The 14,969-nt window shown below is 46.9% G+C and overlaps 1 protein-coding gene across 1 annotated transcript; it reads left to right on the top strand.

The window, feature by feature from the left end:
* The first annotated feature begins 9,585 nt into the window (after positions 1 to 9,585).
* Positions 9,586 to 12,033, top strand: NDUFB4 (NADH:ubiquinone oxidoreductase subunit B4). The gene is made up of 3 exons (XM_055712571.1): positions 9,586 to 9,835; positions 10,048 to 10,194; positions 11,882 to 12,033. The coding sequence occupies exons 1-3, from the start codon at positions 9,635 to 9,637 to the stop codon at positions 11,939 to 11,941; spliced, it is 408 nt and encodes a 135-aa protein (XP_055568546.1). The 5' UTR covers positions 9,586 to 9,634; the 3' UTR covers positions 11,942 to 12,033.
* The last annotated feature ends 2,936 nt before the right edge of the window (positions 12,034 to 14,969 follow it).

The following is a 14,969-nucleotide window of genomic DNA, read 5'->3' as shown; positions in this document are numbered from 1 at the left end:
ATCCCTGACTGTTCCTTTCCTCCATGAACAAGGTATCAGGCAAGGACAAGCCAATGCAAACAACATTATCAGCTCTAAACTGCTAGGAACATCTCCCTGCAGGAAGCTGGGCTGCATGCTGTGCGCCAAGGTCTCCTTAGGGCCATAGGCAAAGGCCAATACCCTCTGTAGGAAACTGCTTAAACTCAATATTGGTCAAAGCTGTAGCTGTCTAGACTCTAGGCCCAAGAAATACTTTTGCACTTTGCTTCTGAACAAGGTCAAGATAAGGCACTGAGTGACAGCTCCTCCCTCCAAAAGGTCCCAGGGAAGAGACCTCTCACCACAGTATTGCATCTTGCAGTTGCACATCTGTGCATCACGCACAAAGCATCAAGAAGTATGTATGAGCGGTACGCTGCACGATCAGCAAGTCAGAAGAACTTGTCCCAAATCTTTTCACAAATCTAGATGTAGCCACTGGACAGGTTCACCCATTGTTTGCTAGAGCTGGTGCCAGGTGCAATACACATCCACTCAGACAAGACAGATAGAGATGCTGGTATTTGGAAGAGGTTGTGCTGTGAGAAAATATGATAAAAGCCCATAAGCTGTCAACTGAAGTGATTTGCTTGACTGCTATCAGAGGTGGGAGGGTACAGCCAGAGGTAACTCTGCTCTGAGACTGCTCTGCAGGCCAGAAAGACCTTTTCCATCATTGCCTGACAAGAGGACAGCGTTGCTGTCAGGAACAGATCTTGCCCCTGTGACCCATCTGCAAAATGTATGTCTAAGAACAAGGAAACCAAAGCTTCATAATTCCACTGATCTTAAGAAACACAGAGTAGATTTTTAAGAATAGGGGCTCAGTTTTCCTGCTTTGTCCAAGCTACGGTGAAGTAAAACAAGGAAGGAACAAGGAAATGAGGTAGTCCCACAGGGCAAAACAAAGGGATGGGAAATGAGATCTTGCTCTGTGCTGGGGAGGAGTTGTACAACTGTAAAGAAAAAGCACTTTTGACTTTGGTGACTGTTGTGCAGAGTGGGTGATTTATCATATTTCAAATTTTCATTTGGATTTGAGACAAACAGATTTTGGCATATTAGCTTCTCCCATGGGTGTATCCCAGGCATTTTCAGTCCCTACTGGGAAGGACTACCTTGGAATAAATTAGGCAGGCTGAGAGGTGACTCACTGCCCTTATTCCTTCAGCTGATGGGATGTGTTCAGTCCCTAGGGAAATTATGGAGAAATGCAACCTCCCTATTAATGGGTCCAGCAGAAGAGGCATCCCAGCCAGCTGTGAAAGCCTGATACAGACATAACAGCACTACGCTTTGCAATTCCCCTTGGACTTGTTCAGTCTGTGACCATATGTCATGGGCAGCTCTGGTCACAGCAGTGACTGGTAGACCATGTCATGAACAAGAGGGAGCTGCCTCCCTGGAGCAGCTTGCAGCAAGACCCAACACAACAACAGAAGGTGGTGATACCATGCCTATGCCCGAGCAAAGACAAACTCACTCCTGAGGGTACCACGACACACAAAAAAAGGAAGGACCAACCATGCAAGGCATTTGTACAGAGGTGGATGGGCCCTTCTCCGTAGCCTTTGCCATGGCACTGGTCTATAAAATTAAAAGGCTTGTTGCAGAAACCGAGTTTGATCAGCCCTCATGTGGTGAGGAGAACCAGCAAGCAGTATGATGGCTGCTTGCACTTCGCTTGGCTTCAGGCCAAGTAGGGCTCTAAAGTAGGTGAAAGCAAAGTCAGAAGAACACGAGCGCCCCTGCCCCCAATGTGCTGCGTACAGGTTGCTTGACACAGAGAGGATGAGAGGAAACAGGGCACAGAGCACCACAAGGCTGGCAGTTGCCATCTGCTAAGCATTTTGCAAGTGGCTTCCACCACGACTGGAACTTCTTGTGAAGATGCTTTGAAGAGAGTGAGATATGGCCAGGAGAGAGCAAGGAGAAGACTGAGCAGCAAGTGTAGGAGGCAGAGGAAGTCAAGGGAAGTCAAAGCAGGTTTAAGGAATAAAGAGCCCTTCAGCAGTGGTGGAGCGTGGGAGGAGAGGGCTGGGTAGGGCAGAAAACATCTGCAGGTAAGTAGCAGGGAAGCAGATATGTGCAACAGGATGGAGTGAGGGGCAGTAGGAGAGCAAGGAAACCAGTGTCTAAAGGGTCCTGCAAGGATCACACCAGAGGCAGAAATCCTTCCTTCAGGGGTTACAAATCACAATTACACCAGCTGACTAGTGGGACGCCACTCTAAACAGAAGTGGTTTATCCAAAGAGCAAACCTCTCTGCTAAGAGCTCATCTAGAGAAGTATGGAGACATTAATTTAGGAGGCAATTTTCAACCCTGGCAGCTGCCTTATGCAGTCTCCCCAACAAGGCAGATGAAACCTGATGGATACAGGGTTCTACAATGCTAAGGGGTATTTCTAATTCAGATAATGTTCCCGATTTATACAATGATACAAGAGTCCAAGGAAAGCACTGCCATTATATCTGTATAGGTCAGAAGTTAAAGGTTTTAGTATTGCCATCATTTTTTTTTAAACATTGAAATACCAAGGCTGGACACTGTATCTTTTCCACTGGCTGGCATTCTGCAGCAACAGCCTCATTTGTATTCTGTCTTTTACTTGAGCAAAAAAAAACCCCACTCTGCATTGCCACAACTAAGTACTTCCCCGTTGCAATACAGAGATTGCCAAGCAGTCACACTAAATTCAACATGTCCCCACTAACATATTTTATTCACACTGATGGTCTGCTTCACAGTGTGTTCCCAAAGACTTGCTTTTAAAATTTAAGCTGCAAACTTCTAACAAAATATATAAAGCAAAATAAAGTCAGTATCTTTTTCTACGTAGCTGTAAAATGGAGCTGCCTCTCCTTCAAGGCTGATCTATCACAGATTTCAGGCTAGGTTTTTTAGCCCACACAGGGCTTCAGTGTCTTCTTGTACAAAGGAGAAATCTGTGACTTAAAGAGTTATTGTCTATAAAGTCCTGCTCCTTTTCCAGTTAAAAAATTATTTTAGGCTGTGAAGAAGTTTTGGAACAGATAATCCCACAAAGTGAGGCTTTCTGCAAGATCATGTTTATGAGTGGTCCCCACCAGGACATGGAAATCCCTGACATGAAACCAACCCTTGAGGCACTGTATTTCTGTCTTGAGGAGCAGAAACAGCCACATATGTTGGAGGTTAAAGTCTCACTGGCCTTTTTTGGTTGGATCTTTGCACAGTAGCCTTTACCGCACACTCTGATTTTGTTTGTGAAGGGAAATTCAGCTAAACCCATGAGGTAACTTCAAGTAAGGTGTGACAGGGAATCTGATGCTTTTGTGGGCCCGAGCCATTTTTGGGGGGTTTTTCCTTTGCTGTCAGCAAGTCCAGGGTTTCACCTGTGGGCCTGGGCAGAACTTACAGGAGCATCCTCCAGGTACAATAAAGGCTGTGTAACATTTGGCCTCCAGCTACATAAGCCACAGCACTTTGTCACACATTGGACAGTCCAGGGGCTGGGAAGTATCTGGGCTAAACTAGACTCGTTCCACAGCCCACAGGGAAAGACAGGATCTCCAGGGGATGGCTCACAGCCTCTCAGACGTGTTTTAGCGTAGGAGAACTCACCATCCAAAACTCCCTCCGTGGTGTCAGAGACATGCAGGCAGAGTTCACAGTGGGCACCGCTATTTCTCCAATACTTCAGCTGAATGAGGCAGATCTGTCCTTTCTTTCATGGGCAGAACAAAACACCTGGGGAGAAATAGGGAGAAAACAAACGTCAGCTGCTGGTGGTGATCTGTGTCAGGAGCAGTAGGCCAGAAAAGACGTCTTCCCTTACCCTGGGTGAAACATTTCCTGCAACACTTATTTCCTCTCACTGACTCTTGTTAGCAACTGCTTTTTCAATTCTTACTGGTGTCAGTTTGAGTCCACCCTTGGTGCCACACACACTCCCTACGGTCATGAGGCTGAGCACTGCTCCATGAGTGACGGTGCAGTCCAGGGACAGCAAGACTGGGCTGCTCCATGGAGAAGGCAAGCTGGGAGCCAAACAACGTGATCAGGGCAGGTCCAGTGGCAATAACCATGATCAGCCACAGTCCAATGATGTCCAGGCAAGGCCAAAGTGACAAGAAAGGTCTGAGGACAAACCAGGCACTTCAGCCACTGCTCTTCAAGGCTAGCCACAACGCACACTTGACCCAGCTCAGGCAAGAGCTAAGGCCAAGGGACTGAGCATCAGTGCTGCTTGCCAGTGGGTAATGGAGGGTCCCGTGGAGGCTGGCTGGGGCAATGACAGCTTGCTGGGGTACTCCAGTTCCTGACAGCCATCATGAGGGGAAGCCTACGAATAGTGTTAGCCCTTGGCTGGTGAAGCAATTCCAACAGTTAGCCAATAACAGGGTTGCCCTCAGACATTCAGCTTTCTAATTCCCACCATACGTTATTCTAAGCCCTCTTCCTCTCCCGCTCTTCAACATTATGTGACTATTAATAGCCTCTCCTGTGAGGAGCTGGAAGCAGAGGGAGAGCTTATACTACAATCAATGACCTGCAAAGGAGTGGAGAAGAGATGCCTGCTGCCAGCTTCTCTCTCTCCTACCAGACCCTTCCAGGCGGCATCAGCTCCCTGGCTTGGGCAGCTCAGCCGCAGCTATAATTCAGCGTGAGTCAAAAATTTTATTTTGGCAGGAAAAGCTGAAACAGCAGAGGGCTTCTTGTCACCATCTCTGGACAAGCCCAGGAGAGGCAGAAATGGTTTGTTTAATGCCGTCTCTCATTATTCCTGGCACTTTATGACTCATTAAGTGTCCTAGTTTTGCAACTAACTCCTGCTGAGCTCAACATTTGATACACATTTATGGGTGGCCTGTTGGTTGTAATAACGATTGAACTATTCATAATTCCCCTAACCATGTTAACTCCTTCTTTTGCATGCCAGGCTTCCTTTAAACAACTGTAAGATAAACATACTGGGGACTTCAGTTCTTAACGCAGAATGAATTACATTTATCTGGACAATTTATTAACACAGCTACATACTGCAATTAGACACACTTGTTCTGAGCCCAGATAAACTATGTGTGTACTAATAATTTCTGCACTGCTCCCCTTCTGTATTTACTATGCTTTTTACCATGGATGTATCCATGCAGATGGATGTCTGATACCAGTTCCCCTCAGAAGAAGGTCAGTGGCACACACAGCAGTATTCATTCACTTGTATGGAACGGGAGCAGGAGCCAAATGACCCTTCTTGCTGATTACAGATGGAAATTAGAAGTAAAGGACCTCTGTTCAGGAACCTTCTTGTGATATGAGTGATCTTGTCAGCTTCTCCCCTGTTTTGCAGCTTGCTTTCTTTGCAAAAGGTCAGTGAGAATTCAAAACAGACCCCAGTAACATGTTGGCCCAGCCTGACAGCTGATGCAAACAGGGCAACCGCAAGTACTCAGAACAAGTTTGACAGACACAAGTATTTTTTGAGATGACAGCACATTTAACCTGTATCTTCTGAAAGTGTCATGCACGATCACCTCAGAAATAGATAGACAGATCTGTGAATCAAGTTAATTTTTCTTTCATTCACTTGAAGCACAGAGTCTTTTAGTCTGGTCACTCTGAAAAGATGTGACTTTGCGTATACTGTTGAACAAATCCAGTCTGTGTGTATTTTGGAGCATGACTGAAAAGTCACCAACAAATTCTCACAGGTCTAAACTGAAGGTCAGTACCTTGGGTTACTTTAAATTCAAGGTGGATGTTTCTTGCAGCTTCAACCAAAGAGTCTGTCATACAGTTTTCAGACTGTCATACTGATTTCAGACTAATTTGGATGAGAATGCTCTCAGAAATTCAGCAGTGTGTAGGACAATATTCAAGATGACTTTGTACTGGGTCTGGATGGGCTGGAGTTAACCTTCTTCACAGCAGCCCATATGGAGCTGTGCCTTGCCTCAGTGGCTCTGTGGCTATTGCATTGGTAACACATCAGTGTTTTGGCTATTGCTGAGCAATGCTTGCACAGCATCGAGGTTCTCTCTCCAGCGCCCCGCCACCAACTTTAAAGGTCTGTAGGCTGGAGATAGGCAAGAGTTTGGGAGGGAAAATAACTGGGACAGCTGACCCAACCAACCAAAGGGTTAACCCATACCATATGATGTCATGTTCAGAAATAACAGCTGAGGGGAAGGAGGATGATGGCAGGACATTTGTAGTGATGTCATATGTCTTTCCAAGCAACCGCTATGTATACTGAGGCCCTGCTTCCCCAAAAGTAGCTGGACATCTGCCTGCTGATGGGATGTAGTGAATGAATTCCTCTTTTTGCTTTGTTTCTGTATGCAGCTTTTGCTTTTCTTAATAATTGTACTCATCTCAACTCATGGGCTTTTCCATGTCTTTTTCTCCTTCAGTCTTTTTGAGGAAGAGGAGCAAGAGGGCAGCTGGGTGGGTGTCTGGCAGCCAGTCAAGGTCAACCCTCCACAGGGTTCTGGACAAAGATTAATTTTCTTGACTGGTTCTTTCCATTTTGGTTACTGCTACTCACAAAGAAAACAGATGATGTAAACTTCAAAGGCATTTTCATATGAGAATTGTCAATTTAATTCAATACTGCCAACCTCAAACTTCAATAATCATCAGTTCTGATTAAAAAGAAGAAAAACACTTGGGGTCTTACCTTTCAGGTCTTGGTGTCTGAGCCCACAAGGACGTGGTTTTACGACCAGCAATATTCTAGTTTAAGCCTGTGTTATCCTACTGAGAGTGGCCCCACTCTCATTAGTGCCTGTTTCATATTCCTGCTGCTTGTCTTAGGTCAACAATAGCAGTCAGGAGGTGAATGAAATGAGCTTCATGATCTGGTTGGCAAAAACAAGGGAAGAAGGGTCTCATTCGTTCTTGCAAAATCTTTTGTTTCAAAGGTGGTTTGCAGTAGCAGCCTCGTTGTGTTCGGAGTCTGCCATAGGGTGGCCCAGAAGGAGTAGATGGTGTAAGAGGTCTTCACAGGAGTTCAGTTTGTCACCGCAGCATTTCTCACTGTGTGCAGCAGTTCCTGTCAGTAGGAAAAAAACCAACAATCACTGATTTCAGTCAAGTGCTTTAACTGCAGTATTTCTGTCTTTGTCCTGCATTGCTTTATGCAAGGTTTAGACACTTGCTATTGGTGTCTCGGGCTTTTGCTAAAGGATGGTGTTTTAAAGTTAGAGACATGGCTGTTATGAAATGAAGCAAATGCACAAAATCACCTCCAGAGGAGTGCTAAACCACAAACTGCAATGCACAGGCTTGAGTGTCAGAGAATACACTTCTCTGGCAGGGATTTAGTTATTTTCTTACTCCATGAAACAAGTGCTATCTCTCAGAAAAGACTCCCTGTGGGGAACTTGATCCTTTGGGAGGGAGGATGAGTTAGTGATTAGAGATGAAATGCAAAGGTGTTTTCAGCATAGCGGCTGGCTTCTCAATTTTCTAATACATTACATTCTAATACATTATATTGTTAATGGAAATGCAGCTTTGCACCTTCTGTTTTTCTCCCAGTAGAATTAATTTTGGCACTGTTTGCATGCCAAGCTTGCACACTCGCAACTGTGAACTCCGGGTAGAGGGAGAAGGCACAGCTTGGACCTGCACAGATAAGATCACAAAGAGTCAGCAACAGGGCTGGGAGCTGAAGCTGAACCCGCTGCCTTTGCCAAGTGACTTCACCACAAGACCATCTTTGCTCCTGCCCACAGCAGCTGTCCCACACCATTACAGACAGATCTCAGGAGCCAGCAGATTGGGGGAAAAGCATGTGGCTGTTTTAAAAGTCCTTTGGGAGATCTGCAGGGACAGGATTTTTCCATTCCACTCGGTGACGCAGCAGAGAGGGGAAAAAGACCCACCATTTCCCACAGCGTGCTCTCTTTTCCCAGAACGCTAATCCAACCTTGCACCCCTGTTCCTGCCAAGAATCTCTCTGTTTCAAGGCTGCGTGTGTCATTTATTAAGAAATAAGAGAGAGCAGGGAGGAACAGCTTTTAAAGAAGCAGGCTGTGCACAGGCAGGGAAACACAGGCTGCCAAGTCTTTGGGAACCCTCGGAGATGAAAGTACCACAGGAGTGCCACATGGCAGTGCTGCTGGTATATGTAGCGCGCTGCTCAGGTAGCTCTCCACAAGCCAGCTACGGAGAAAGACAATCGCGGGGCTGGAGAGAGAGCTCATGAAATCTGATGGTCATGAAATCGGAAAGTAAAGGGATTAAATTGTTCCATGCAAGAGGAGCCACTGTCCCAAGCTGAAAGCCCTGGGAAACAAAGAAACAGGGCATGTAAGTACTTCTTTGGGAGCTGACTGTGAAAGAAACAGCTTGGTTTTCACTTGGATTTGCAGCCATGTGTTTGTGAAGAAAACGAGGGTGGAAAAGCTGGAGAAATGCTGGGAGAAAGTTTCTGAGAGGACTGCAGGCTTGTACTGGAGAGAGGGAGAAGTACCTCCTGCTGTGGGGGTGTGCTCAAGGTGCACAAACTGCCGGAATATCCAACTTGTATTTCATCCTGCTGGAAGCAAGTCACAAAGCCTCAGCTCCTAATTAGCTGCTCAGACCAAAAGGAGACTATTTGTTTTCCAAGTGCTTAGGTATAAGAACGAAATCATAAAGATGTGAAGCCAAGCTTCTGCTTTATTATTGCAGTGCCAAAGCACAGCATCTTAAATAAAGTCAGCAATATTATTTTGTGTGTGTTTAGGAGTAAACTGTAATCCCTCATCCAACATTACCCGAGTCTGTAGTTACCCCAGTGTAAATGAGGCCATAATTACAGATACACAGCCATTAACTCACTCAGCTCAACGAGCACAACTATCATTGCTTTGCATACCCTAAAGAAGAAAAAAAAAACCAGCAGAAAACTTGTGTACTGGTAGGTTTGTTTCCGGAAAGGCAACTTGCATGTATTTTTTGCATCTCTGGACAACAGAGCTGTTCATATCGACGAGACAGAAACTTCCTAAAGCCAAAACCTTCAGGCCAGGGCTTGCTTTCTTTGCCCCCTGTTCATCAGCAAGGGTGATTTGTGAACCTGTCAATAAAGGTTATCAGGGCAGCGAGTCACAGCACAATAATCCTGAAGGTTACCTGGCGGCTTACCCAACCCACCCGGGCCTTGCTTAGGGAATCTCAGAGAGGATTTGCAGCTGAAAGCCAGTAACGGCAGGATTTGGCAGCTTCTAGCCCACCTGCGATGAACCACTTCTGTAAGACTGAGTGTCTTGCCTAAATGTGCGTGATGCAGGGCTGGGGAAGGGCCGGGAAGCCACGGCCGCCCCGTTCTCCCCTAGGTGGGCAGCCCCTTCACCCGCCCCGCGTCCCTGCCGCCTCAGCTCTGCCCTGGAGGTCCCGGTCCCCCCTGGAGGGGGCAGGGGACGGGCCACGCCACCCTCTGGAGCTCTGGCCAGGCAGGGAGCGGCCGCGCCTGCGCCCCCTCTCCTCAGCCGAGCTGCCGCCGGGCGGGAGGGGGCTCGTGCCGCCGGCGGGCCGGCAGGGGGCGCGGCGGCGGCGCGCGGGCCCGCGGGGGCGGGGCTTCTTCCGGCGGCGCGCGGCCAGTCCCGCCTCCCGCCTCCCGCGGCGGACGGGGCGCTAAGATGGCGGCGGGACAGGACCCCCCGGCCGCTGAGCCGTACCGGCCCAGCCGCTACGTCTCGCTGCCAGCCGAGCTCGATCACGCCACCTACGACGTGTCTCCGGAGAAACGCCGTGCCGAGGCCGAGCGCTTGGCTATCCGCGCCAGGCTCAAGCGGCAGTACCAGCTGCAGCTGAACAACCCTAACCCACCGGCCGTTATCGTGAGTGGGGCGGGGGGCGGGGGGCTTGGCCGCCTCACCCGGCGTCCCGCAGCCGGGCCCGGGCGTAGGTCCGGGCGGGGAAGGCGCTGGCCTGCCCGTGACCTTGGCCGGGAGGCAGCGGCGGGCTCTGTAGGCCCCAGCACGGCGGCGGGGGCAAAGAGTGAGCGGCGCTGGGCCCCTGGCCCCTCACAGCCGTTTTCTTTCCAACCCAGGAAAATCCTGCCTTGCTCCGGTGGTCCTATGCCAGGACATACAACATCTACCCGACTTTCCGCCCGACCCCCAAGACATCCTTTCTAGGAGTTGTTTGGGCGATAGTCCCCATCCTCTTCTGGTCCGCTGTCTTCAAATTTGACAGGGTAAGTCAGCTGCCGAGACTGAAGGTCAGCGACCGCCAGATTGTAAAATGTCCGTTGGCCTGGAGGCTTAATTGGTGGGAGCCTTTTGCACCTAAGAATGTTTATACCGTTAAAGTAAGGAGGGAAGGCTGATACTGAGCCTGCTGTCTCAAAAGCCTCATTAACTGGTTGCAAAGTCCAGTTGCGTGAAGAGCCCTGTATTGTGCCCTTCGGTATGGCCAGTCGCAGTTTCTCTGATCAGTGTATTTTACTGTAATAAAGCTCTCTGTAGCACTGGCAGTGTAAATCAGTCATAACAGACTTACTTTCAGTTGTTGAGGTGCAGTAACTAAGCTTTCTAAAATAAATAAATAGGGAGCTTATGGATGACAGAGCTAGCGACATCTCTGTGAATTGCTTGACCGTTTCCCTAATCTCATGAAGCAAAAGGGGAGGAGTACTTTGTGCCAATTGCAGTGTCTGATCTCAGAGATTCTGGAAGGTTTATCTTGCTTCTGTTCTAACTCCTGAAATGTGGGTGTCGGAACCTGAGTAATAGATCATTCTGAAAAACCTCAGCTATATACATAGGTAAGAACATGCTAGGTTACTGGCAGACAGTGGTTGCTTTTACTAGTGAATTTGTGGCTATTGTAAAACACTTATTTCCCTCTTATGCACAAAAGTAGCATTTTTAGATCAAGTCATAAACTGAGAAGCACAAACATCAATTAAAATGAAGAGTAGTTGTAGGGAACGCTTGCTGGGATGAATTGAAAATACAGGTTTTGGGAAACATGCCAAGCATGTTGATATAAATGTTTTTGACACTTCGGCATCTCAGCAGTATTTTGTCATACTGGTTTTGTTTTACATGTGAAACCATGAAGTGTGGCTTAGCATGTGAGTTCTTGAAAATAAACCTGCGTGAGTGGAACCTAGACATCCTTGCCTGGGAATATTTAAGCTGAAGTCTTTAATGTAGTCTCCAGAACAACTTGTTTTCCTTTATTCTAGTTCCCTTACTGATGTTTGGGGGATTTTTCTTGGTTTTCTGGTAGTATATGAAGCTCAATAGCTATTATACTTTTTTTTTTTTTTTTCCTGAGGGGTGTTTGCTGTGTTCTGGGAAAGCAAGAGACAAATTGCTGAGTCTTAAGCAAATGTGGTTTTATCCAGCAGAAGGAATTGGGGCAATATCTGCAATGTCTCAGTCTCTGTACTGTAACAGTACTTGTCAGAAAGGTACATGACTGCAGAGTGAGATACAAATGGGCTGAAAGTGAACACAGGCACATTAAGGCGAGTTATTTCTCCATAATTGGATCTCTAAGCTGGATTCTTCAGCCAGAAGGAGGAAGCAGAAACTAAATGTATAAATTAACTGCGACACAACTAATGTAGTGAAAAACGCATCACAGGAATTGGTCTCTGTTGGCCTGTGAGAGTGGCTAGATGTGCAGAGGTCAATCTGAGCACATTTTCTGTGGCTGGTAGGTGAATCTAAATGCCTTGTTCTTTTGTTAACCATAACAGGTGTTACCAGAGTTTGCTTATGGAAACATTTAGGTAGGAAAAGACCCTTAAGATCATATGTGGTGCTGTCTTCCTGTAGTCTATGCTATAATACTAAATGGGTTTTCTCTTATCCCAGGCTGATTGAAACTTCTCTGATAGGATAATGATGAATGTTCTCTTTCTTCCACAGGATCGTAAAGAGAAGCTTATCCGAGAGGGTAAATATGAGCGACCGTTCAGTGTATTTTAAGCTCCTGGAACTGCAGTGCTGTTCATGGGATATAAATAAGATATATTGTATGCTGACATTTCTCCTTGATTAGAATAAATCTTAATTGCTTATTGGTTGTCTTGTGTCTTTAACAATTATGGAAAGTGCAAAAATGCAGGATCTTTGTATCTAATGCAGATTGATACAGAGAGAATGTTCTGAACTCAACCAGTGTACTCCTTTGGTCTACACACAGAGGCTCCTTTTAAAGCATGGAAGTTGCTGCTGTCAGAGCAACACAGGCTGAAATTTAAAATTAGTAGCAGCCTAAAATGTTAAGCAAGCCCAAACAGTTTCCTAAAGAACTATTCATTGCTTACTAGGTATTTCTTCCTGTTGTTGTTGGTTTGACTATGTAGTTTGCCCTAATTGGATATAAGCAAGTTCTGTGATACGTTTTTAATAACTTTAGAAGTCTTCTTGCCTGTTCTCAGTAAGTTGAGTTAATTTTTATTTTCCCTAATAAAATACAAGCCTGAACCATGTGTTTATTACAATAAAATTCTGGATAAAATTATACCACACCTGGAAATAGTGAGCCTAACATTGTCATGCTATAGGTGACTAGCCTTTCCGCTCATTCTGTGATTCTTGTGAGTGGGAGACAAGAAGTAAAAAGATAAGGATGATTATTTTTGATGCTGCTTCCTTTACAGTGTAGGAGAATTCCATTTCATCCTTGCAAATGGGCTGTGATTTAAAAAAAAAACAAAACACCACAAAACCCGCCAAGCCTAACAACCTTGTCTCTGCAAAGGTGCCTTCTCTGCTTATGCTTATAAGAAACAAGTCTTTTCTGCCCAGGTTAACTGGTATATAGAGCTCTGGATCTGTTACTGTCAAAGTGCTGAAATGGGAGTGCAAGGAAAAGATTTTTAATATGGGCTTGAATTTTCACATGGCCTGTAAGTGCCTTCATGATCCAAACCCCCTCATTCTTCAGCCTTCGTATGGGAGCGGTTTCTTCCCAAATGTTGAGGTCAATGCTGAAACCTCAGTTTGATGTAAAATTGGAAAACTTCCCTCTGCCTGCTGGTAAAGCGGCCTGTGCGAAGTCAGCAAAAGCAGCACTGCCCCATCCCTTTCCTCCTTGATAAGGGCAATAATACAGTCCATGTGAAGTCCCTCTCCATCAGTGAGTCGATGAGTTTTTTTCACATCATCACAGAATGGCTGAGGTTGAAAGTGACCTTGGGGGGTCATCTGGTCCGACTGCTCAAGCAGGGCTACCTGGAGCGCGTTGTCCAGGATGATGTCCCCAGGGCCTTTTGAGTATCTCCAACGATCAAGACTCCACAACCTCTTTGGTAACCCTCAGTAAAAATGTGTTTCCTGATACATTATTTATTTATTTATTTTACAGTTTCTTTTTGTAGCTCTTCTCCTTCATGGCTGGGTCATGAAATGTTCAGGCTGTGGGGAGCTGGGTACCAGCGCTGCGTGCAGCAGCTGTGCAAAGCCATGGCCTGCTTTTGCAATCCCATATGTGCTCCTAGGACCGCTCCTGCACCTGCCGCTGCAGCTTGTTCTGCTAGCTGAACTAAAGCAAACCCAGATCATTCTCTCTGCAGAACAGCTTCTAAAAGGCTGTCACAAATGATATTACACGATACGGCTGTGGGTCAGTGCAGAGAGGCAACAGTGCATGGGGAAAGTGGTATTTAGGGAAAGAAATAATTGCTTGTCTGAGCATGCTAAATTAACTATCTTCCTGCTGCCACAAAGTAATTTGATCTCCCAGGACCCATTTCCTCAGCTAATTGGAACTTGGGTTGCCACACACGTAAATTCTGCCTCACAGCTGTATTTGTTTCAGGCCAGCTGAGCCAGCGGTTGGGGATGGGCTGCAGACGAGCGCGGTGCCTCTGGTTTCTTAAGCCAGCCTCGGACCGATGCTTGTGGTACCTGCCACAGCCCTTTGCAGATGAGTGTCTGATGCTGCGTCCCTGCAGATTTGAGCGTGGTGCTCAGGGAAAGGCTGCCCTACTTTCTCTTGATATTTTGCAGAACTCTCCTTGCTGTTTTCTTGGAAGGAATGAGCGTGCTGTGCTGCTGGAGGTGGGGTTGGTGGCGTGGGGGGGTGGTGCTGGGTGCGTAGAGGAAGGAATGGGGAGTTTCCCTTGAGGAAATGTAGGGTGAAGAGAGGAGCATGAATGCGCCTCGTGGAATTTTACCCTTGACTGATGTGTTACCAGCCGTGTGTGCCTTCAGTGATGAGGCTATAGCAAGAGAAACTCAAGCCTGCAGGTCACTGGATGATAAATTTGGTCCCAAACAGAAAACAAGCTTTTCCCCTCTGCCTGTGAAATGTTTAGACCTCATTTATCCCCAGATCAGTCTGTTTAAATCAGCTTCTCTGGCAAATTGATTCTCTGGAACATCCTTTTCTAAGCTGGCTATTTTATAGTAAACATCTCCCTGCAGATGTGATAATGTAACACTTTGCTCAAAGCTCATGGTTTCCAACACCCCCCCCGCCCCCCCCCCCCCCGCAAGGATCTGATACAGATCCAAAACTGATGATGGATGTAACAGACTGAACTTAGGTGTTGCAGCTCTCCATTTCCTTCTCTTTTGGAATAATAGGGATTGTTTCTCTTGGGAAGTGCGAAGCACAGATCCCGATGGCACCAAGCTTAGTATCTTTCTCATGGGTATGTGCTGAAGTCAGGCCTGAGGGCCGGGGGGCCTGGGCTGTGCTCCTGGTTCCCACCCAACCTGGATCCTCGCTTTCTGCCTCTACCCTATGGAGCTCACTGCCTGGGGGTGAGGTTTGCAGACTCCAGTGCATTTTGATGTCTTCCATGACATTGTCTGCATTTGAGCTTTCTTCCAGGTACCTTCCCAGGAGCAAATGCCTGGACTGGCTAGATGAGCCCTTCCACATTTGCTGTGCTGCGAATTAGCGCTGAACTAGGGAGGGAATTTGTCAAGTGCTGACATGAGGAGTCGATGTTGAAGGATAGCCAGAGCATGGGGTTGGAAAGGAACCTTTCCATCACTTAGC

Source organism: Falco cherrug, chromosome 5 (assembly GCF_023634085.1).
Source record: "Falco cherrug isolate bFalChe1 chromosome 5, bFalChe1.pri, whole genome shotgun sequence".
Classification (NCBI taxonomy): Eukaryota; Metazoa; Chordata; class Aves; order Falconiformes; family Falconidae; genus Falco; species Falco cherrug.
This window is presented reverse-complemented; position numbering and strand designations above follow the sequence as displayed.